The 25,073-nt window shown below is 45.7% G+C and overlaps 1 protein-coding gene across 1 annotated transcript in view; it reads left to right on the forward strand.

Moving 5' to 3' along the window:
- Positions 1-3,731: 3,731 nt before the first annotated feature.
- The window catches only part of LOC131555302 (phosphofurin acidic cluster sorting protein 1-like), a 54,704-nt gene continuing 33,362 nt past the window's right edge, over positions 3,732-25,073 (forward strand). The window contains exon 1 of the mRNA XM_058801220.1: positions 3,732-3,919. Coding sequence (XP_058657203.1) covers positions 3,732-3,919 — 188 coding nt within the window. The remainder of the gene's footprint in view (positions 3,920-25,073) is intronic.

The raw sequence follows: 25,073 nt of genomic DNA on the forward strand, positions 1-25,073 counted from the left end.
TAAAATTAATATTATATGTGTTGTGTTAGAAAGTAATGCTGTATTCATTCTCTTAAGTACTGTGTTCAATAGAGTTTTAGGTTATAAAAAATGTTAAAATAGAAACTATGCTATGTAAGATACTTTTTTTAAAGAAGACTTGCAGCAAGATAGCAGCCACAGGACACCCAAATCTTTCAGAGAAAAAGGAATTTATTGCCCTCTTGTCAGAAGAAACTAACTTCTTCCTGCCTTGAAGGCACTGTTAGGATTCAGAGGAAGAAGCTGACACTGACCAGACAGAATCCTGTGTTTGAATGGAATTTATGCATCATGGATGAGGTGTATGAATATGCAACAGGCTGTTGCTTTTAAGGGTTAATCCTCTGTTAATGTGGGTCCTTTTTCTGGCTTGTGCTGCCCAGAAAAAGGCACCCAGACTGTCCATAACTCTTTGTATTTATTGTCTCATATTGCCCTAATTCAAATTGTCCAAATTATTATTACTCTAATTATATTACTATTTTTATAACCCTTTTATTACTGTTAAATTTTTAAAATTTTAAAAACAAGTGATTGGCGTTTTTCACAAGTGCCATCACTGGCAATGAAAAGTCCCTTTTCAGAGATGGGGAAATCCATCAGTCGTGTTAACATCCCCAAAGGGGAGCTGTGGGAAGCAGAGGAAGTTTGTCAGCAAGGAACAGCAAGCAGTGGCTGTAATGGAGAAAGGCAGGCAGTGGCCTGGGGACCGTGCTGAGAGCTTCAGCTGTGACACATAAAAGAAAATAAGTAAAAATAAGCTTTTCTGAAGGCACATTTCAAATGGGTTATCTGGATGCTGAAGAGCATTTCCCTGATGTCCTCAAGGATCATATCCACAAGGAAGCAAACCTCAGCAAGTGGCTGGCACACAGAAAGGTCTCAGCATAAGAGGAGCTGGGAAAGCAGCTGAATGTGATGACAGCTCTACTAGCCTCTGTTTAAGCTGGAAGATAACCAGGATTTGGGACTTGCAGTGAAAAACACAGGATAATTTTGATCCCAGAGAGTGGGAAAGGCCACCATGTGTGGAAGAGCACAGCTATGGGTAGGTCATGCTGTAAGCACAAAGTCAATATAACATGAAGACAGGAAAAAAATGAAGAGTGGGCCGTGCAGACATGCCCCCAAATAAATAAAGCACATTGAAACAGCCTGAGAACAAATATATAAATAGAAATTCATCTGTAAAAAAGCCAGAAGGCCAAAAAACCCCAAGTGAGCTGCAAGAAGTACATGAAGGGAACTGGCTGGAGGGAAAGAGGCAGAGAAATGCACCTCAGTCCCACTGAACATCCTTCCAGAGGAAACACAGCAGAAAAGAGGAACCTCATCAACCAGAAACGGCAAGGGGTGGCTGTGACAGCTAAAGACCATTTATGACCTGGGGACCGTGCCCTGAGCTCCAACAGCTCTGAGAAAGAATCACAAATTGTAAACCATGGCACAGCCCCAGGGCAGAGCAGAGGTGGCTGGAAGTGATGGGCATCCTTCAGGAAAGGAGGAGCAGCAGGAATGCCAGCCCTTGGGAAGTGCCTGGAAGGCAGTCACCTCAGCAGGCTGCCCTGGGCTCAGCAGGGAGGTGCCTCTGGTCTCCTGGAACTGAAAACCCGGAGCACTCAATGCTATTAAAGTACCCACAAATAGCCAGGAATGGTGACTCAGACTAGAAAGCAAATGGATGAAAGCAAACAGCTGGGGAGGGACTGCAAGGGGTTTTCTCAGGGTAAATCATGACCCTACATCTAGGAAGCTCCTCTGGAGCAGGCAGCTGCTTTTGGGGAAAGGCAGTGGTGATACCCAGCTGAGGTCAAACAATGGTGGGTGAAAATGCTGTGAAAAAGGCCATGACCATTGTGTGACTCTCTCTGGCTGCAAAGCCAAGGTTTCCACATCAATTGGCAGAATGCTATGAAAATGCAGCTCATCCTTGGTCCAGCTGCTCTTACACAAAGGCCTCTGCTAAGATCCCCTAGAAAATGTTCTTAGAGAACCAAGGCTGTCAGCAAAGGTCCTCTTGTGCATTAACGACCCACTTAAAGGAAAGCAAATGCATTAAAGCAGCAATCAAGCTGTTTTGTGAGCAAGTCAGGAGGTCTGGGCAGCTCTGCTGTGATCCATGCCATTTATCATGTGCAGAAATGGGCTGGGAAGGTGGGCAGGGAACAAAAAGTAAAAGCTTGCTAATGTTTCAGATTGTCCATCTAGTCAAACTGGAATCTGATGTGAATTCCCAGCACGTTACTGACCATCCTGAACCTCAACAGCAGGGCAAGTGTAGACCTGACAAATGCAAGTGAAAATAAAAGGTGCAAGGGATAGATTTCAAATTATACATCAGTATTCAGGAAGGTGCCCCTGAAATGTTTACTGGTAATGTTTTGAAAACACAGTACTCAAGATTGACAGTAGAAGCCATGGATGTTTTGGGCTGCTTTGCAATATTTTGCTGCTGCCACTTTTCTGAGTCTAATTCCTCCACTGACATGAGCCACATTTTACAATCTGCCTGGAATTAACACTGCATCCATGGAAAACTCTGTCACTGCTAAATGCATTGAGGAGCACAGCTCCCTGCAGAAGCTGCTGGCTTTTCTTTGTTTTCTGCTTTGACCACTATTGACTTGGCTGTTTCTTTCACACAGTTTTCAGTGCAGCTCTTGGACCATCTCTGCTTCCTTTTGGGAGCCCTCAGCCAGTACCACCCTATTATGATTATTTGATTTCTCTGACATCCCATTTTTTCAAGAGGCAGAGCCATTTCAGACAGATGGAGGCAAGGTACAGGAGGGAACTTTTACGTTTTCTACCAGAACAGAGTGCACTTGTCCAGCTGCAGTGTCACAGGCTTGCCCTCACCTCTGTCCCTAGGGATGCTCTGCCCTGCACATGCTTTACAGTCTGAGCTGTTGAAGCTCTGGGCACGGTCTCCAGGTCACAAATGGCTTTTGCCCATTGTTTTGCTATTTTGTGGCTGCCACCACTTGCAGTTTCTGGCCGACGAGGTTCCTCCTTTTGCTGCATTTCGCTGGAGACCTTCAGTGGGACTGAAGGGGGTTTCTGCTTTTCTCCCTGTAGCGTGACAGGAGTTCCCAAGTGTTTCGAGGAAAGAGTCAGGCAGAGGTCTCGGCTTCCTTTTGCCCTCAACCCGCCGTGCCCGCGGCTCCGGCTGCTCCGTTCCTCCTCAGGCCCATCCTCCGGCCATGTCTCGCCATCGCCGCCACTCATGCAGGGCCGAGGCTCTAGCCAGCCCCGGGGATTCTCCGCCGCTGCCCGGTGCGGGGACGGACAGACGGACCGGCAGCAGGACGTGCCCCGACCGCGCCCCTGGGCGCGCTCCCGCGGGCGGCGGCCGATGCGCTTTAAAGGGAGCGACGCCGCGCCCTCCTACCCCCGCCAAGCCGAGCCGGGGCAGCGGCGCCGCTCCCATTGGCTGGCCCCGCCCCGCCGGCCTCTCCGATTGGGTAGCGGCCGCCGCGGCCCCGCCTCCCGCTCGGCTCCGATTGGCTGTTTGCCATCAGTCGCGGTCCTCGCCCTTTCTCCCGGCTCCGGTTGGCTCGTGCCCGCGCCCCGGCCGCGCTCTGATTGGTCACGGCCCGCGAGGGAGCGGGGGCGCGCGCGCGCGCGCGCGCCGGGGTGGAGGCCGTCGCTGAGGCGAGGGGCTCGCGCCGCCCCCCAGCGCCAACGGCGGCGGCGGCGGGATGGCGGCGATGGCGACGGCGGCGGCGGCGAGCAGCGTGCTGGGCCCGGGCCCCGCCGCGGGGCCTCCGGCGGCGGCCGGCGGGGCGGCGGCGACAGCGACCGCGATGGCGATGGCCAGCCCGGTGCCGGTGCCGGTGCCCATGAACCTCTTCGCCACGTGGGAGATCGATCGGTCGGCGCCGAGCTGCGTGCCCAGGTGAGCCGCCCCGCCGCCGGGGCCGCGCGGAGCCCGCACACGAGCGGGGCCGGGGAGAGGAGGCGGCCCCCGCAGCATCCCCGCTCCTCGGCGGCGGGAGGCCCGGCCCCGGCAGCGGCTGATGCGCGGCGAGCCCCGGCGCTGGCGCTTGCGGCGGGAGCGGCCCCGGGGGGCGGCGGGCAGGGGGCACAGCGCCGAGCGCGGCTGCGTTGCTTCCATGTTGGCGGGTGCGTGCCGCGGTGGCCCTGGGGCTCAGAGGGGCTGTATCGCGTATCGTCGCGGCCGTGCTCGGGAAAGCTGCCTCTGTCCCCCCGAAGTGAACGGTGATGGCCCTACAGCCGCTTCCGCGGAGCCAGGCAGCGCCCACCCGCATCCCTGGGCCTGTGTCATCTGCGCTCCAGACCTTGGGGGGCAGCGGGAAGGATTCTCTGTGCTGCCAGCTGAACTCTGAGCTGTATCTCTGGTAGGGCTGGGAGACAAGCTGGGTGGTGTGGATGTCACCACTGTCAGTACGGCTAGGTGTGCCTATGAACACCTGTCATAGAGCCAGAAGGTGCCTGGTGTGTTAACGAGGTGGGTGGGTGTCCTTCGGCGCACTCATCTTACCAGACTCTCATCAGGTCTTCTCATGAGAGTTACAGGGCAGATTCAGGAAGTCACCGTGGTTCCTCGTGTCTCTGGGCAGTGGTGTGTTGTCTGCAGTGATGTATTCAAGTGTTTCACAAAAATTAGAGGTGTAAAATTCAAGAGGGTGAGCAAAAAACCCGTTCCTGTAGGGCAGCAGGATACCAGCCTTTGTGAAAGGGCTTTGCTGGATGAGTGTGTACAGGGAAACTCAGTGACTGTGTGGCCAGATGGGCTAGAGTAGAAACGTTCCAAAATACTCCAAGCTACTAACTAGAGAAAGCCTCTGTGATTGTGGTGCCTAAGGGACTGCTAGGCTCAGCAGGCAGCAGATGTGAAGGAGTTTGCAACATGTGTCTGCTAAAAGCCTGTGCACCTTTTGATGACACATGCTGAGGCTGTTGTGGGGAGCAGGAAGCAAGTGATCATTTCATAGCTTTAAAGTGACTTGAGGTGTTGTTCATTTGTGGGCAGCTTACTCCCAGGCTGGAATTTGGAGAGCAGGACAGAATTATCAGGTTGACTTCCTGTGGAAAAAATTTGCATATGCAAAGCACAGAGCTTAGTGATGGTGAAGGATGTGCATGTTTCACAAATGGAAGTGCTCCAGGAGCTTGGGAGAGCAGAACTGTTTTGGGCAAACCACAACAGCATGACTGAGAATAGTGAGTCTGAGTGTAGAAGAGTGTAGAAGTGGGTTACACGGGTGGCAGCGTGCCAGTGGGTGAGAAGTGATGTGTAATCAGTCTGAAAGTTGTTTGTAGAACTGGTGTTTGGCCCAGTGAATCCTGTGTCTTGTCACAAGGACAGTTTCCATTACCATTGTGTAGATGCTTGTTCTAATGCACGAGTTCTTTGTGTGCTGCCAGCCCAGGGGGCAGCCATCTGACACAGCTGCTTGCAGGGAATTTCTGTGAAATTCATCTGAAATGTCATCTCTGGAGTATCTTCAAACACAGCATCTGCTAAGATGGGAGGAAGCTAATGGAAGCTGATTCTTCCTTCAGAGCCATGGCTCTGACATGATGTGCTGTCACCTCTGTAGAGTCAGCAGGTCTGGAGAAGCCCTGCCAGTGGCCACAGTGACCAGTGTGGAACTGGTGATTCTGTGTTTTCCAGCCTTCTGTTAGCCCAGGCTTTCCTGAGTGAGCAGGTCATGGATAGCACATGTCAGACAAGTGTTTCAGTTAGCTGAAGTGAGCTCAAGCCCCAAAGCTGAGCTGTCAATGGTGTATCTGTGCACTGTGCTTCTTTATTGCTTGCCTGTGTTCTCTCTCTACTGATCTGCTGGTGTGTGGTGCAGCCTTGATGTGTTCTTCTTCTTCTTGATGTGTTCTTCTTCTTCTTGATGCGTTCTTCAAGGCAGGAGCTCTGCTGTGCCCAGCACAGGTGGTCCCTGCTCTCACTGTGCTTTGGGAGTGGTGGCAGAATAATTTCCATCCATGGGCAATAATGTCCTTGGGCTTCTCTATCCCTTATGCATGTGTAGTCTGCATTTTTTCATACTTACGGATATCTGGAGAAAGAAGAACTTTGCACTGGTTTTAATGCTATAGAAGATGCATTTTAATAGAAGATTATAGAAGATATGGATTATCTCTTTATAGAAGATGTCCCTGTGCTCCTTCTTAGGTGTTTGATTTTCTGCAGGTGCAGCTCTGGCTGCTGCAGGAGTGGGGCTGGGCTGGGTCAGCCTTTGTGGGGTTATTTTTTGCTCAGCTGTTAATGCAGGACAGGTTGTCCAGGCCTTCAAGCTGCCAGAAAGAGTCTGGGCCAGTACAAATGGGCAGTGGGAAGTACAAGCCCCAGTGCATGGGTGGGTTCAGTAGTGACTGCAGGACTTTTGGTGTCCTGCAGGAGGATCTTGGCTGTCTGAGCTCAGCTGTTGCCTGGAAGGGAAGGTTTTTTCTGGCTGAATCGGGCATGTGCCACTGAATGAAGTCCGCATTTATTTTTGGAGATTGCCTTGCTCTCTGGATGGAGGTGTCATCCCTCCTGCTGGGGTTTTTCTCTTTTCAGGGCCAAGTTGAGAGAGATCTGTGACCTCTTTATGACCAATCTATGAACTGACTGAGCAAGCCTAGGCCCTGCTGCCTTTGGCTTAAGTGGCTGCCAGGGGAGGCAGAGCTGAATGTTCTAGGCAGTGGGTTATTATGCAGAAAGGCAGAAAGAAGTAAACACCTGGAAATGATACAGAATGCTCTTTGCATCTTCAGTGGGGCTGCCCATGGGCTCCAAATGATTGGCTTCCCATCACAGTGCCTTAGAGGGAAAGCAAACCTGCTTAATTCACAGTGCAGGATGTCAAGCACACTTTGGCTGAAATAGTCCATCAATCAGCCTTAACTTCCACTCACAGTTGTCTTAGTAGAATCTTTATAGCAGTGTTCTGAGGTGGGAATGTCTTTATTGAGATGCCTTGCATGTAGGTCCCCTTAGGGGTAGTAGCAGATTTTCACTGCGTGGAGAGGCCAGAAGTGAACCGGAGCATTGCCAAGGTAAAATGTCCGTCTGCATCAAGGTAATGCCTCACTGTGTTCTCATTGTTTTGTGTGTTGGGAAAAAATGTGTCAAAGGACTTGGTGCACACATGCTTGAGGTCTTGTTATTTCCACATAGTGGTATTTTCCACCTCTTTTAATAGGACTGCTCTTTTTATTTTTTTTTTTTTCTTTAAACATCTGAGCGTCCATAAATGTGAGTTCTTAATTAGGAAACAAGATAAGATTGTGTGATTGTGTTCACTTTTTCCATGACACAGCTACTGTGTTCAGTGTTATGTGGATGTTGTTTCAGTGATAAGTAATCATATTTCTAGTTAGAGGTGAGAGATGCAAGTTGTGTTTTGGTTGCTGCATCAGTATTGCTGCAAAGGCAGATTCTACCTGTGCAGATGCTGCTGCTGAAGGATTGGCACTGAAGAATGGCACTGCAAGGATTCAAATACCCTGCATTTCATCCACAATGCCTTGTATCTCAGTACAATGCATGAGGAAACATTCCAAGTCTTGCTGCCACCCACACAGTGTGCCTGAACACAGTGTCTTCTGTGTGTGGTTGTTAGAAAGGCATTGATTGATGGAAATGCATGTTCTGGGCTCACTTTGTGTGTGTACCTTCAGGATATTACATTCCAGCAGGTGCTCTGGATTCTCTATCATTATAAATTGCAAACTTTTCTTTTGGAGAGTTACAGCCTAATGAATGTGTTCTTGGAATGAGAGCAGTTGTTGCAAGTACAACTGGAAGTATCCCAAAAGTGCCAGCTAGGGTGATCCTCTGGAGTTCCATGAGGTGAATGCTCTTGTCTCTGCAGCCCAGTTTTCCTGTTTGGGCAGCCAGCAGTGTCCATTACCTGGTGGGGAGCAGGTTAACACTTTATTTGTGCAGGTGTGGTTGCATGCTTCCATTGCCTGAGGAATCCTTTCAGTGACAGTTCCTGCCCTGTGGTGTGGAGTGAAGGAACGTGCTCTCCTCTGGCACAGCCACATCAAGGGGCTGCTGTGGGCTCAGGGGTCTCTTTACTCTCAGCACAGAGCATTCTCTGTGTTTTTTACACCCCCTAAAAGTTTCAAGAGCCTCTGAACTGGGTGTTCCTTTAAGAAATGCTTATTCCAGCTGGAAGAATATGTATTTATCTGCCTGAGATGTTCTTGAGTGGTTTCCTGGGTAAATCAGACATTTTCATGGTAAACTTCCAACCTCAGCAAAATCTGTTCTGTTTGGATAAGCTACAGAGTTGCACCTCTGGGAATGTTAAATGATTCCAGATTGTTCCTTCCGAAGACACTGTGATTCCTTGACAAACTGATGTAGCTTCAGACCCAGAGTGCTTGGGAGAGGCCACAGTTTCTTGTAGGGAAACAGTCTCTTATAAGTGGTGATATGCCCTGTTTGAATTATGATTTCCTTGCAGTCCTATATAGAAAACAAAATGTTCTAAACAGCCATCAGATTGCTTATTATTCTTAATATCATGGGCTTGGCTACAGGCCTGCAGGATAATGTGTCTCATATGCTGTCCACTATCTGTAGCTCTCTGTGGCAGTGGAACACATTTGGGATTTCTTCTGGCAGCGTTTGGTTTTCCTTCTGAGCACACAATAATTGAGCAGAACTTGGGACAAGTGTGCCCTCCTGATGTGATTGATGGGGGTGTGCTCCTTGCAAAATGTTCATAGTGACTTCCCTGAGGGTTTGATTTTATTTGGAGGACCTGTCATGCTGCATCCCAGCCTTGTTTTCCAGTGCTTCATTCATTAGCCAGGCTGTGTTGCAACAGGTCTCTGATGGTTTATCAGAAATGTTCCATTGTTCTTGCTGTGCTAGGACACCACGAGTGCACATTCCACTTCTGGCATCCTCAGTCACTTGTGGCTGATCTTTGGCACCCTTCTCTGGGATCACCATCCCCAGGGCTTTGTTCTGTCAAAAGAAGGAATTACTGAGCACCAGCAGCTTACAGGGTTCCCTTAGGGATCCATTCTGTGGTTTAAGTCTGTGCTGATGCTTTTGTGTACTTGTTTGAACCTGGAATGATTCTAGATTGAAAGCTGTGTCTCCTATCAACTTTAAAAGTTGTTTCCAAAGAGAGCCAGAGGTAAAAAACATACTGCATTTTATAGCATGCCAGGTGAGCATATGGCCAGAGCTGTTTTCCAAATACCTTGTGATGTTATCTTGTCCAAGCTTTCAGCATCCCAGCTGACAGGGAGGCTGTGCTTCTGTTTTGGTTTGTTTTGGGTTTTTTTTTTTTTAACTACATCAAAGCTGGTGAATCCTGTTTTGGGAAACAAGAAGTGAGAGTGTCTTACTCCTCTGTGTGGGATGTGGCAGCAGGAACTTGTCTCAGCCTCTGGGGAAGCAGACAGCTCAAGTGATGCTGCTCTTGTAGCTGGAGTCTCTTAGCTAAATGAGGCTTTGTTTGGAGACTTCAGTACACTCATGGCAGCGTGCTGGGAGCAGAGCTGCAATATTTCAGGTGCCTGAACACACTGCAACTGTGGCTCCAGAGACCACTCCCTGCTCTGCAGTGTGATCCAGCCTCAGTGCACACAGCCCAGCATCAGGCTGACGTTGTCTGCTGGCCTGTTGCAATGCCCTGTCCTTTCTAGTGCTGCCATCTCTCATGCCCTGGTTTGTGCATTGTGGTCTAACTCAGTGAGGGGTTCTGTTCAGTGAATTAGAGCTCCTGGTCTGTGTTTGTTCTGTGTTTTCCTTATTTACTTACTCATGCTGATTTTTAAACTTCCATTTCTTATCATGTTCCTTATTCTTTAGTGTGAGCATATTTTAAGTAGCATGAGATCCAAAGCCAGGGCATGTGGGACCATTTCCTCGACAAAAAATGTCCAGGTTCCACACCCAGCTATGTATTTTAATGTATGTATTTACTGTTTTTCTGTATATGTGATAAATAAATCCTTACCAGTACAGGCAGTTCAGGATGACAGCAGAACTCATGTCTTTAGTTCCATTTTCCAAAACTGAAAGCTGTTAACAATTAGGTGTTGGACAGTTGCAATGGTAGCTGGGTTAGAATAAGAGTAACTCCCTGGTAAAGGGTTTTGCTACATTTTTCTTGTTCTTTAATAGCTTTCTCTACCAGGACAGAAGATCCTGTTCCTGCAAAGCCTCTCATTGATTCTTCTGCTGTTTTATTTTCAGTAACAATTTAAGTATCCATATTATTTAGATAAGTATCATTTAGGTTTACATTGTTTATATACTTTTAGAAGAGCCCCTGTGTATTTAGGATTTCCCTCCATGTTCCTTCAGCTTCTTCTTCTAGTCTATTTTCTGCTTTATCAATACATTCCCTTTTTTCTCATTGCTCCTTTCCCCCAAAAGCCCTGCCTGTGCCTGTGATACTTTTGACACTGTTGTCATGATTTTTTCCTTGCTTCTGGTTTTACTTGCATACCTGTAATTGAGCAATCTTTCAATCCAAGTCTTAATTTTTCCCTTCTCAAAGCAGTTTGATTTTTTTCTCATAATTTAAAGACTATTCCTTGTGAAGCTGTAAGCTACATCTAGTTCTTGTATGGCTTGTGTTTTTCAGCTGAACTGTGTTCTTGATCTGCTTGGGTTGTTTTTTAATGGCTTTTACATTTCTTCAGTGTTCATGAATATCAGCTTTTTTCTTCTAGACTTTCTGAACTTTCTTTTATGTGCATCCCTCAAATAAGTCCCATAAGTCAACATTTCTTTCAGTTCTCTCATACCTTGTGCTCAAGGCTGCTTCTTCCAGATATTCCTTCCTTTCCTGTGTGCTCCTTTGTCAGAAGCAGAATCTGAATGTCCTGTTTGGATTTCACCTCCTGTGTATATGAATAATTTATTAAATTTCTCCTTGATGTTTGTCAAGTCCCTTGACATTTCAAGCTTTTCTTCCCCTGCCTCTTATGTTCCTTAACTTCCAGTCAGACAAAAGGACAACATTCCCATTGCTCTGCAGTTTCACTGTGTTCATCTCATCTGTGTGTTACTGAAATTAATATTATTTGGAGGTGATTTTAGCTGTTGCTGTATTGATTTGTGGAAGTATGGACAAGCTTTGTTTCAGGCTCCTGCTCCACCCACAAGGATCTGAGCAGAAAACTTCATTGTACAGGCACTGGTTATTAACAGCTTTTGTTGATGAAAAGCCCAAGAACAAATGTGCCAGCTTTGGTACGAATCACTCTTTTGGGTGAAGAATCCTAACTGTGAAACTCTTGAGAATTAAACTTTTTTTTTCTTAATTTTTTGAAGAAGCCTCAAAAAACGGATGTCTCTGCTGGTTTGAGACTCTTTCACGGGCTCGTATTGCTTCAGTGTGTTGTCCCAGGTGTAACTTAACCCGGCACAATGTTCTGAGCCTGCAGGGATTCAGCTCTCAGGTGCTTGCCAGATCGAGATAAAGCAGAGGAAGTGGAAAGGATGACAATCTTGTGTCCGTGCTACTTCAGGAGGAGCAATGTAATGAAATGTGAACTCTACGTTAAGCATGAGCAGGAAAAGTGTTAACTACACTTTAGGGAGGCTGCTGTGTGGCACATGATTGCTTTTTGCCAGTGTTTGTGGGTAGATCTTTACCCTCTGTATAATGCAAGGAGTTGGTGTGTATCAGTGACCTAACGCTGACCTCATTTCACCGCTTTTCCCAGCCTAGCTGCCTTGGCACAGCAGTCATGGAGGTGTATCCCGGCAAACTCTGCCAGGTGATGAGTGTGAGAGTGTGGTCTGTTCTGCATCCCCATTAGCACTTTCTCACTTGGTTCAAAGCTGCTTGTCACCGTGTCTGAAGCACTTGTGCTTTCCTTTCTGCAGAGAAGGCTGCAAGTGATGTTTTTGTAATCACCGATGCTTTGTGGTGGTTACTTCATTAACACATTTTATTTTAGCCTGGAGACTGAGCGAGCTGTTCAGCAACAGGGCCCTGACAGGCTCGGAGCAGGTGTGGTGCATTTGCACCTTGACTGCTGCTCTCTGCTAAACTGGCGCTGCTGCAGCTTGTGTTAAAGCAGCCTTGGATTTGGGGACAGCTGGTGCAGCAATTCTGCTGCATATGGAGACACAAAATTTCCAAATCTGTTACATTTGTGAAGAAAGTTCCATGACATTGGCCATGCTGTTGCTGATGCCTAATTTCAGCATGGCTAAAATGCTCTGGAGAAGATCAGGTGCTGCTGCAGACTTCCACTACTTGTCTGTCCTGAGATGGCTTTTGGGTAGAGCCCCAGTGAACAACTGGAAGTTTTAACACAGTGATTTTAAAGCAGTGGCCAGGTAAAGATGGGGTGTGTCCCACCTAGTGTACCCCTTTTGTTGCCTAGAAAAGATAATTTTAAAAGTTCAGCATGTTACCATTGCCCTGTGGATTGGTTAGTAAGCTCTTTTTAAGGTTTCTGGGAAGGCTGTTATACATCAGCCTTGATGAATTTGGTCATGTGCTCTTTGCTAAACAAGTAAAAGTTTGAAAATATTGTTTGAAAATAAAGCAGAAAGATGATCTTGTGGTTAGGACACTGAAGTGAGGCTTAGATTCAGCTCTGAAGTTGCTTGCTCTTCTAGTTGAGGTATCCTTTTCCCTCCCTGAAGCCACAGCTATGACTCAGGTTCCTGTTCTCCCTACTTTGTTCACAGCTGTCTCCATGCCACAGTGTTGCCTTTTTCTTGCATGTGATAGGGAGAAAAACCACCTGAGAGTGAGAGCACTGGCAGAGTTTGCTTTGCTGCCAGATGGGAATCCCCTGGGAGCTGCTGGAATCTAGCTGAGATATGGGGAGCAGTGTGTAGAAATGATTTGGACTTTCTGCTGAGGTTTTAAGGGCTCTTTGTGCTGAGAAAAGCTATTGCTCCTGGTTGAGGCAGTGAGTATGTGCACAGCTTGCAGTGAACATGAGGGAGGCTGATGGCTGTGTGACTGGGTGGAATGCTGTGCATGCTGGGCCAGGGTTCAGGCTGCTGGGGCAGATCCTCATGCATCCCCAGGAGATGCTTCTTGACAGTGTCCTTATTATCTGGAATTGAGCTTGTGTGACAGGACATGCCAGGAGGCTGTGGCAGAGCCTCACATCCTGTTGTGGTAGATGCTGCATGATGTGCTGCAGTGAAATGTTGCTTGTTTTGTGGGGGGTTTACTCTGTGCTTTGGATAAACATGGGTGAGGGGGAAGCAGAGGTGAAGGATTCATCCAGCAGTTAAAAAGTGGCAGTGACAGATTAAATCTTTTGTCTCTGCCCAAATCCAGATTTAGAGTTGAGATCTGGATTGCATCACTCTAAGAGCAATTAAGTCTTGCTGTAGCAGGGCCTAGGAAATGTAGTTATGTCACTGCAAGTCTCCTGTTCACACAGTGGGGCAACAGTTGCTTGGTTTGTCCTCAGTTAATTTTCCTTTTTATTTTTTGTCACTCCTTACCAAATATTTGGGTATTGTGAACAACACTGCCAATGAGTTGTAGCCTCACACAGGAATCTGCTAGGAAATTACACAATGCCTGTCCAGCTCTCTCAATTTCTCATCTATTTGCCCACTTTTGTACTGTCTTGTCAAGAGCAACTGCCCCAAAGAGCCATATTTCATAGAAATCTGTGGTTAAAGGGTGCTTGGAGGTGCTGTTGGGTCCCCTGTGGTGGAGAATTGGCTGCCTTCCAATCCCCTATTTGCTGGCTGGCTGTGCTGTGGAGGTAACTCAACCATCCTCAGGGTTTGTTGTCTTTTTCCAGTGGGATGGTATTGAGAATCTGGAGGGGGAAAGGAGGAGAGAAGGCAGCCTGGAAAAAGCTGATATGAGTGCAGGAAAGGGGGTGGGAGAGAAGGTGCATTTTCAGGCTAAGCTGTTTCAGCTGTGTTCTCTCCAGTGATGCATGTGTGTGGGTTTGTGGTGTGAAAGGATGCAGAGCTGAGAGATTGGTTTCAAGGAGTCTGTTTCATTCATGGTTTGTGCAGCAAGGTGCACTTGCTCCCTGCATAGGTAAATGTGCCTTTAAATCCATGAGTAGGAGGCAAAATTAACCCAAAATTAACACTCCTCTCAAACAATTGGAGTAGGAACAGTTTAACAGCCACCCACTTGCCTTGTAACTTCTGCCTACTCACAGCCCAGGCAAGAGGAGGGAAAGGAAATCTCTTAACCTGATTATTGTTTGTGACTGCAGGAAGCAATCCAGTTACAGCAATACTTTAATCCTGACACTGTTGGATCCCACTTAGAACAGAGAAATCTTGGTTTCATACCCTTGCAGGCAGGGATGTGGTGCCTGTAAAGAAAATCATCAAACCTCCCCTTGCCTTGGCCTGAAAAAACTGTGATGAGGCTCCACACTGAGCACTGGGAGCTTCTTGAAAGAGCATGAGAACAGTTGGCCCCAAAATTTGAGTCCTGTCTATCTGTCTAGGTATGGAATGACTACCTTTGTAGATCTGAGTGTCTTTTGGGGGAAGTTTGAAGCTTTTAGCAGGTCCTGATAGTTGTGCACTCTTGAGAAGAGGAATCTTGAAAAGCATTTTCCAAAGACCACTTCTGCCATTGCAGCCATGGTTATTTCTCCTCTGGGAGCTGGCAGAGCTGTGAGATTAGGGAAGAAACCAGGCTGTAAGCTGTGACAAGGGAAATGCTGTTCTTTGGGTGAGATGCAGAAATGCAGAATGGTGGGGGGTGGACTGGCAGGAGTGGTCACATCCCAGCTAAACACAGCTGTGAGCAGAAGGCAGAATAAGTATTGCCTCCAGAAGATTATTTTCTTTTTGAGAAATGATGTCTTGTGTGCAGTCCTGGTTGTAGCAACAAACACTCCTGTTGACATGAATATGAATAGGTTTCAGGTCCCAAGTGACCAAAGGTTTATAACTCTGCTTAATTACAGCCTAATTTTTTTCTAATACTGTGAGAGTAAATGACTTTTCAAGGAGACCTGACTGTGAGATGTGCACGATATTGGAACTCTCTTTGGGAAAAAGGAAAAATTAAATGGATCAAGGTTTAAAATCCAGGCAAAATTTGTGTGAGAAGAAGCTCCCTGGTCTGTGCCTTTAGAGTAGGTGTGTTTTCAGGCCAGACAAAGTTTCCATTGAGGTTAGCAGTGTGCAGTGTAAGTATGTCCCAGGGTGGTTACAGAACATCTTCCTTGTGACATCAGTGCTCCAAAGGAGATTATGAAGAGGAAGTGTAGAGTTACATGGTGTTTTGCCAGCACTAATTATACATTTTACTGTATAAATAAAACAGGTGAAGTTTCAGAATTCAGTTCCTGTTATCCAGAATAACCATTTGTTGCTGGTGGCTCTCTAGAAGGATCCCCGAGTTGTTGACAGTGCAGGTGAATTCATATGTGATACAGTTTCTCTGTCTAAGGGCAGACAGCAACATGGGGGAACTTCCTCAGAAGCAGCAGGCGGAACAACAAATGCTGAAAAAAGGAATCTCCTAAAAAGAAGGAAGAGAATAAAAGAGAATGGAAGAGATTAAAAAAGGAAAAGAGATTGGTTGGTGACAGTGAGAGGATTTCTAGATGTATCTTTTGAGTGTCCTGGTTCTTACTTGTTGACTATGAGAAATGAAGCCACTGAAGGGAAAATAACTTGGTTCTTTCTGGGCTTGAGAGAGATAATCTCAGGCTGCCTCAAAGAAGGCTTTTGAACAACTTCTTCCCTTATTTTTGCAGTAGGAAATATCCCTACAAATTAAGTGTTATATGGGATAAAAATGGAGGAGAACTTTTCCTATCCTATTGAACTGAAAGACATTTTGCAACTGTGTCATTAACTGTATAACTGTGTGACAACTGTCAGCACTGGAGAAACTCAAGCCTGTGCCATTTGCTTATTATTTCCCTGGTTCTCACAGTTCTTAAGTTTTTACTACATCTTAAAACATCTGGGTTATGTAAAGGCCAGGAGAGGCTGAGTGAAAGCCAGCCATGTTTTGTACTTGCTGATTTTCTTCCTTTCCTATTTTCAGGCTTTGTATTACCTTGAGATTTCCCATTTTTCAGCTGTGATAGAAATACTTGTAAGGATTAAGCCTTCATGTTTAGGATTAAATAAAAGGGGTGTTGAGGGAAGGAGTCTGTTCCATGCTTGGTGACATTGTTTTGTGCATGAACAGCCTGCAATGTTTGGGAGGAGAAGCAGCTCCTGAACAAACTGCTCATGGACTAGATCTGCTAATGACAGATGGTTTGGGGTGGAACTGCCTGGTAGTAAAATGACCAGGCCAGTGAAACAAGATAACAGAGAGATTTTTGGGGTTTTGGAATTTGCATGAGGTTTCATACAACTGATTCAAAAGAGCTTTTCAGTCTTGTATTATGTTGCAGTTGATGCTGCCAAAGTGCAGCCATTGCCAGTCTGAGATGCCCTGAGTTTGGTTTTGACTCGTTGTCTGAAGATTTACTGACGGGAACACATTCATTTGTTGCTTGTGCTGAGTTTCACCACAATGTTTCACTGTCATTAAATTGCCCCAATGGATAAACTTAAAGCAAATTCACCTAACTGAATGCTTCCTTTGCTCTGATTTACACCAGCTTTGCCTTGGGGAGTGAACCTGATGAGCTCTCTTGCAGTATAATGTGGGTATCCAACAAATAGGCCCTAAATATGATTTATTTTTTTATGTGGGTATCCAACAAATAGGCCCTAAATATGATTTATTTTTTCTTCTCTAATGGAAGGCCTTGAGATATTAGGAACTAGGAAAAAACCTGCTTTTCCATATGGATATCCCTGAGAACAAAAGTGTTTAGAGTTCCCTAGGAGCCACAGCAGTATTTCTTCCTTGCCTGCCTGTCTTCCCTGCCCTTGCAGAATTTGGCATGTGCTTTCTGTTGCAGTGATAGCAGGAGTTTTCTTGTAAAGCTTTGTGATTATTAAAGGCAGGCTTTGTTTTCTTTTTACTTTGCCTGCAGAGGTTGTGCTTTGGAGGATTGTCATCCTCTGAATAGCAAGGCTAGCAGCTTTCTTCTTCTTAAGAATAAAGATCTAATTTTGAAGCTGTATGCAGATTTTGCACTGAAGGAAGATATCTAATAAAATAAGGAATTTTCAGTGTATTTCTTTGTGGCTGCAGCTACTAGATGAAATGGATGAGAGGCTCCTAAAGCATCTGTGTGTTGTGAATTACTGGGCCACGTCCAGTGATAAAACTGGGTGTAAAATCCTGCTCCTAACTCCAGGCAACTCTGGAGGCCACAGGTCCATATCATAACAGAACTGAGAGAGCTGCACTGTGAGGTGTGTGGTTGAGTTTCCCCCCTGTCCTTTCAGATGCATTTCAGGCTGTTTCTCAATGGCTCTTGGCAGACTTCCAGCCTCTTGCTGCCTTGCTCAATCATCTGCAGTGTGAGTAGTTTAGTAACACACCAAGAGAATTACAGCAAGCATGAGGTGGTGTGGCTGCCTTGTGTGAAATATTCTGCTGTGCCCTGGGAGTTCAGGTGGAAAATCTGCCTGGAAATGGCTTTTGGGCTTACTGGTTAGTATGAGTTTGAGTGCAAATCCACCACTAACTCCCAGCAGCTGGAGATAAGTTTGTAGTAGTTGTTTTCTCTCTGTTGAGTGAGTTTTCTCACCAGTCCAAAGGAGAATGGAGTAATGTGGCATGAATGCTGAGGAGCTGCCCCTTTGTAGAAGAGCTTTGCCTTTTAGGGGCTCTCTAGAAGTAGCAGCAGCCAGAGGGCAAAAAGAGGGTGTGATGAAAATCCAAACATGGCTTCTGGAAGGATGCAATGCTTTTCATTTCTTCAGCCATGGTGGCTGGCTTCCATCTTCTCTTCCATGGAGCTGGTTTTGTGTGGTTTTGTAGAGAGGAAACAATCTGCCAGCTTTCCAGCATTTTCTAAGGCAGCTGTCAGCCTGTGGGTAGGTGGGCAGAAATGCCAACTTTCCAGGCATGACCACCCCTCATCTTTACTCCTCCCTGTCAGGAGATATCGTCCAGTGCTCTGTCCTCCATCCTTTTTTTTTTCCAGAAGAGATGGGAAGGATCCACTAAAGTAACTATCTCCGACTGGAGAGGCTTCTGGAGGGCGAGGTAGTTATAAATGTTATTTCTTAGAAAAGGAAAACCAAGATTTTTGAAGCCACTTCCTCCTCTGAGTTGCTTCTGCCCTGGGAATATGGAAAAAAGAAAAGCTCTCTGCACCCCTTCTGGAAGTTGCCAGAACATTTGGCTGACTCTGGTGTGGAGCAAATCCTACAGATGTTCTACAGGTGCTAGGGAGTTAAGATATTTACAGTTCAAATATCACAGAATTCCCTGAGCTGCAAGGGATCCATGAGGATCACCAAGTCCAACTCCTGACTCCATATAGGACAACCTAAAATTCTCAAACTTGTCAAAACTCAAAGTTGTTCACTATGAGGATGATTAGCCCAGAGAAGTTGTGGATCCCCTGTCCCTGGAAGTGCTCAAGGCCAGGCTGGATGGGGCTGTGAGCAGCTGTGCCTGCCCATGGCAGGGGAGTGGGAACAAGACGATCTTCCAACCCAAACCAGTCTATGATTCTGTGATAATTGTCCCCATGTCTGAAGAACATCTTGTCACTCCCTGGCTGTATGTCAGTTCAGGATGGGAACCAGAGCTCTCCAAAAAGTTATGACTGTTTGTAGGTGTAAAGATTTTGGTGCTGTTTAAAGCAACAATGACTTTGAAGTTGTTGAGCTTCAGTGTTGAATTTGGCTTCCATGAATGAATACAGGACATCAAGCTGCTGCTTTGTCTGTCTGTTACAAGAAGTTGCATCTCATATCTGAGGTGCTTTTCAGCTCTGCTGCCTTTTTTATTCTGTGGACAGGGGGTAAATTTCAGAGATGGCTTGACACCAGCCCAAGTTTTGTTGCTTGCTGATAAAAGATGGATGCTGATAAACCTCCATTCCTCAGGGGTTTTTTTGTAGGGGGATAGAATATAAGAAAATAAAGATAGTGTAGAAAGTAATCTCACCCCTAAGGAGTTGCAGCTGGGCCAATTATCAAAGATTAGGAGCAGGCCTGACTTTACCAGGCCCCAGCTGTAACCAGTGAGAAGAAAAGTGCTATAAAAGAGTGGGGTGGCTGGGTGAGAAGGGAGCTGGAGTCAGTGGCTGTTTTGTGAGAAGAGTCAGTGCTTGGAGAAGCTGCCCACAAGAAGCACCAGGAAGGTTTGAAACTCTTGTGATAAGGAGACAGCAGTGTGGAACCCCTGCAATGAGATGACAACAGTTTTGGTGTGTTGCCATTTCTTTTTTGCCTGAGCAAATATGTTGTTTTTCTATGCTCTACAGAAGGTCAGGCCAGACAGATCTAAAAGATTTATGGCCCTCCTAATCTTAAAAAAAGAATGGAATAAAACCCCAATGGGAAGTCTTACATGCTGAGGTTTAGAGGCTTACATATTAGATGTGAGCTGAATGTTAGATATAAGATGAATGGTTTTCTCATAAGTACCTTTTTAAATATCAACTTGTTGGGTTTTTTTGCTTTTTTTCCCCAAAGAGCATGATTTGCACGGCACCTTTCATGGGCTGTGGTGCAGGTAGCTGGGATGCATGACCCAAAGCTGTTGTGTGAGCTCTCAACAGAGCACAGCTAGCCTTGTCAGTGGAAATTGTGCAGCAGGGTGCAGGATTCAAGGCAAGACAAAATAGATGAAATAAAAGTACTCAAATAAAGCCAACAATACTTGAGGAACTGAGGTGTGTTGAGGGAGAGAAAGGTGACAGGCACCCCTAAGTGGCTAATTGCTGTTGTCTTATCTTAACTGGAAGCCCTGCATGCCTTTCTGCTGGGTGATATGTATGGTTGGCATGACAAGTGCTTCCTGGGGATGATTCATGCCTTGACTGGGTTCTTTCAGAAGAAGGTGGGATGTCCCATTCTCGGCTGTTTTTAATGGCCTGGAAAGGCTCAGGATGGCCTTGGGGCAGCCCCCACTCCAAAGGACAAAAGGGGCCTTCAGGTTTTTCGGTCTTCAGTGTTGTTTGTTAATTCTTATCTACAATATTTTCTCTCGGCCCGACAGAGGTCCGCACAGCACGTCAGCCATGAGCACACTGAGTGCCCTCAGGGCAGTCACTTATCTTTATACCCAAAACTACGTATAAGATATTTACCTTTTCTCCCCAATACCTTTCACCCTTATTGACAAGTGCACATTCAGTAAGAACCAATCTCAAAGTGCCACCATCACCACAAAAGATGGACGACTAGAAGAAGGAGGACAGGACACGCCCTAATTCCTCCATCTTGTCTCCCTAAAACGCCCCTGTATTGAGATTCTAAAACCTGTGTTTCACACTATAATTAACCTATCCCTTCACCATTTATCCCCGTGTGATCCTCCCATCCTCATACAGGTGTCGTCTCCCGTGCAGGATCGAAGTCCAACCACCAAACACTTCTGGCAACGTTCCAGGACCTCCAGCCCTCGGTGACTCTGCACTTCAGGAATGTTGTGCTGCGTTCCCACAGTGGGAGAGCTTTGTTCCTTTCTCAGGCCCAGCTCCAGATCCCCTCTTGGACTCAGCAGGGACACCTGCAGTGGCACAGATTGGCAGCTCAGCCTCCCAGCTCTGCACTGGCACTGGTTCCAGCACATGCCTGGTTATGTGAGGAGCTGGCTGGAAGGAAACAGCTCATTGTGTTTTAGGTTCGTTCTCTGCTGGATGAACGGGCTGAGTCAATGACACACAGTGCTGCTTGGGAACCACAGGGAGGGAAGGATACCATTGTATGTGCAGGGTGTCTTGATGAAGGAAAGAATGATGAATTTGACTTTATGTTTTTAGAAGGTTTGTATTGTATTTTGGTTTTAAATTTTTTTTTAAATTATTTTATTTTGTTGGGTTTTTTTATTTGTTTTTTTTTTTTTATTTGGGGTTTTTAAATTTGGGTATTTTTTAAATTTGGGTATTTTTTAAATTTGGGTATTTTTTTAATTTTGGGATTTTTTTATTTGGGGTTTTATAATTTTTGATTTTGTTTAAAATTTTTTTTATTTTTTAAATGCTTCTTTTTATTTTTAAAATTTTAAAAGTGATTTTATTTTTGAGTGTTTATTTTTTTATGTTTAATTTTTATTTTTAATTAAAATATTTTTAATTTTTAAAATTTGTTTATTTTAATTTTTAATTTATTTTTAATTTAATTTTTATTTTATTATTTTTTTTTTTAATTGTATTTATTATTATACTATACTATACTAAAGAATACAGAAAGGATACTTACAGAAGGCTAAAAAGATAATAATGAAAACTTGTGACTCTTTCTGCAGTGTCCCAACACAGCTTGGCCCCAATTGGCCAAAGAGGGAAAACAACTCACACCAGAATCCAATGAAACAATCACCTGTGGGTAAACAATCTCCAAACACATTCCACATGAGCACAACACAGGAGAAGCAAATGAGATAAGAATTGTTTTCTTTTTTCTCTGAGGCTTCTCAGATTCCCAGGAGAAGAATCCTGGGTGAAGGGATTTTTCAGAGACTGTGAACACCACAGGATACAGCATTGGGTGCTGGTGGTGGGAATTGGTTCTCCAGCTCCCTGCCTGCACCTTCTGATAGGAATTGTCAGTGTTTCCAAAGAAGTGGGATGTTACTTGATTTCTGTGAGCATCTGTGACAAGGGCCTGAAAATGAGCCTGGTGGGGAATTGTCCAGGCTCCTGTGGGAACCTGGTTGTGGGCAGTAAGTGTTCCTCACCCCAGGTATCTGTCTGCTCCATGCTGCCCTTTGTGTGCTCTCTGATGGGCACAGCCTGGAGCACAGAGTCCAGAAAATGGAGCCATGCTGTTTTATCTCTGGGAGAAAGGCAGTGGTAGAAGGAAAGGTCATTCTGACTTAGTGCTAGTGTAAACAGATTAAACCCTCCTCTTTATTTCTTCACAAATTTGTTTTTCCTTTGATTAATGTGGGTAGGGAGCACTCCTTACATTTATCCTTTTACATGGATAACTGAGTAGAATAAGGTATTTCTCACAGAGTGCCAGTTCTAATGGGGATGTTATCAGGTGTTCTCTTCCCTGGCACATTTTTCCAGGTGACTCCTTGAAGAAAATTCTCTGCAGGGATGGAAATATGTCTCCAACTGAAAAAATAATAAAATCTTCTGAAAGCACCAAAGCTCAGTGAAGATGCACTGAAGTGCAGGGATTCCCAAGGATATTGCTTGTGTGTGTATGTGAGAAATCATCCTTTCTCTTTGTGTTTGAAGCTGTTACAGAGTTTCTAGTGGACAGAGGTGTTTTAAGCCCAAATTGCCATGGTGTATCTGGGGCTCCAAGTAAACATCATTCAGCAAGTGGATGGCAGGGAAATTCCCAGGGCTTTGCAATCTTTTGCTAGAAACAATTTCACCAGGGGTGCAGCTCTCAGTCAGGGGTGTGTGCTGGATAAATTATCAGTAGTGCTCAGATACCAGCTTTATCAAAAACAGTGCAAACTGAAGAAACAAATGCCAAAGCAGCTAACAAATACCGCCACAGTCTTTGTTCTAGGATTGAAATCTTCCCTTCAAGCCTTTCTTTTTGCAGTGTGGGGTAACTGACCTTGAGTCTGAAACCCAGGGCTGCAGTCTCTGCGAGCAGCTGTTCTTTGAGCAGATAATACAAGTGTGTGGGAGACTGGCTCAGCCTGCCTTCTGAGGAGTAAGCAGCATTAATCTGGGGAGGTGGAGGGCTGGTTCATGCACAGGTGTGCCCACAGAGCCTGCTCGTGGAGACCCAGGGACAGGTGCCCTGTGCTTTATGCAGCCATCCAACATCCAAGGCGTCTGTAACAGATGCAGGAGCTTCTCATAGTCATGTGCTCCATCTCTGTCCTCAGAGTTTGGTTGTCACCTGTATCTTCTGGATTTTTCCTTCATATTTCACAGCTGTTCACGTTGCTGGGTTAAATATCTTTTCTTGCAGGAAGAGTTAAACCACAGATCTTAGGTTTTGTCTGTGCACATTTGGGGTTTATTATGTTTCACCTGTATTCAGTTGCAGAGTTTTGGCATCCCACAGCATCCCCTAAGGTGAGGCTGGCCTTGCTGTCAAATCAGGATATTCCAGAGGGAGGCAAAAGCCCCACTGACAGAAATGTGAGTGGTGGATTAATCTCTTGTTTCTGTTGGAATAATTTGATCTTTCTCTGGTGTTCCAAGCAGTCAGAGGGGCTGACAAGAGCAATTGCATTAAGCCTGCTTAACCCTTGCTAATGCTGTGAGCCAGAGTGATTGCAGTATTGGCTTAAGCCACTTGTTTAATATCAGCTACTTGAGTTCAGGTTTTGAGAGAGGATATAAACAAGAAGAAAGGGAAAACTCCCAGTTTTATTTCTTTGATTTTTGGAAAATGCTGGAAGGTGCTTCGAGTTATTATCAGCATTTATAAAGTAGTTCTGAGGATTAATCACTCAGATAGGTCTAGTTTGATGTTTTTGTTGCCTGTTGTGCTGAAGCAACACAGGCTACTTTTTAACAGAGAAAAATCTGTGCTGCACACCCCATGTGTGCTGCTCTCCAGAGTGTCATTCCCTCAAATGGAAAAACTTGGAGAATCAATCACAATGGCAGTTCAATGATCTGCCTCCCAGTACCTTCCCAGCTTGGCTTTGCTGGATGCTGAGCCTGCACTGGCCATGCCAGCTGTTCTGCTGTCCCTTGGAGATCTTCCATTCATAAGATTGAGCTGGGCTGATCTTACTTAGGCTTGCAGTCCTGCTGCCAGAAAACTGGGTAGCTGGCTGTCCTCCAGGTGCTGAAAGGGCTTTGCTGTCAGAGTGTTCTGAGTGCGGTGGTCTCCGGTGACATGGAGTTGTGGAGTTGCTCTGGCAACCTGCATAGGTTTCCTCAAGCCCCTGCCTGGTTTCTGGTTTCCAAATTAGCTTTGTTATTCATCCCACTTTGGAGAAGGGACACTGTGGGCTGGGCCTTGGGGCAGATTGCCTGCTGGAGAAGCAAAGCAGCCTCTGAAGGGGTGGGGGCAGAGAGTGGTGCCTGCCCGCCTTCCCTCCGGCTGGGCACACAAACGAGAGCCTCTGCCTCTCTGCAGCCTCCCTGTTGCCTTGGCTTGCTTATTCCTGCTGTAGTTGTAGTTCAAAAGTAGTTGTGTCCTGGCCCCATTGCATTAGGTCAGACTGATTTGAAAACCCTAAGCTGTTTTCATTTTAAGTGAAACAATATTGAGAACTTAAGCAGAAACATTGCTTTAACGCAGTGCTTGCTTCAAGAGAGGTCATTCCTCTGAAGTTCATTTGAGTGGAATGTAGCTCCAACAAGGCCTTGGGTGAAGCCCTTGGAAGGCAGAATTTTCCAAGCTTTTGAGGTAACTCAGGGCCTGATGCTTCCTAGCTGGAATTCCATCCCACACCCTGGAACATGCAGCCTGTGCAGAACTGTCCCTTTCACTCCTGTGAGCTCAGTGTTGCAGCACTGTTGGCTCCACATTCGTGAAGATTTTATTCTTGAAGTTCCACGCCTTCTCATGAGGATGCCCACAAGGTCTTGGGTGATTCTCTTTGGGTGTGAAAATGTGAAAGGGAGAAAATGAAACTTCCTCTTTTATGTGGTTAGCTTCTAACAGGTAAGCAGCCTAAATAATTAAGTCCTATACACAGCTCTAATATAGGATAATTAAGGGTTGGAGAGGGATAAAATTATCTTTTTTTTCCTTTTAAATAATATTTTAAACACATCTTTTTATAATGATGCATCATGGGTTATTATATGCATATCTTGATTGAAATTTTCTCATCTTCTCAGCATCTGATCACCCATCCCAGCACAATAGTCTTGTTTTTCTGTTTCTTGTGAGGTGCCCAGCACTGCTGCATACTTAGTGTTCAGGGCAAGCTAAACATGAAGTGTCTATCAAAAGCTGTTCCAATTTTTGTTTTCACTCTTACAGGTTCTGCATAACTGATATCTTGATTAAAATATAAATCATGTAGTGTTTTACCATTTATGTGAAGTTTAGTAGCAAATGGAGAGAAAAAGCTTAGGGAAACGCTACTTGGAGTTCCATGACAGCAAGAGTTGCTTATGTTTTGGGCTTGATATGTGCTTGGATCATGATCATA

This window comes from Ammospiza caudacuta, chromosome 3 (genome assembly GCF_027887145.1).
Source record: "Ammospiza caudacuta isolate bAmmCau1 chromosome 3, bAmmCau1.pri, whole genome shotgun sequence".
In the NCBI taxonomy this organism is placed as follows: Eukaryota; Metazoa; Chordata; class Aves; order Passeriformes; family Passerellidae; genus Ammospiza; species Ammospiza caudacuta.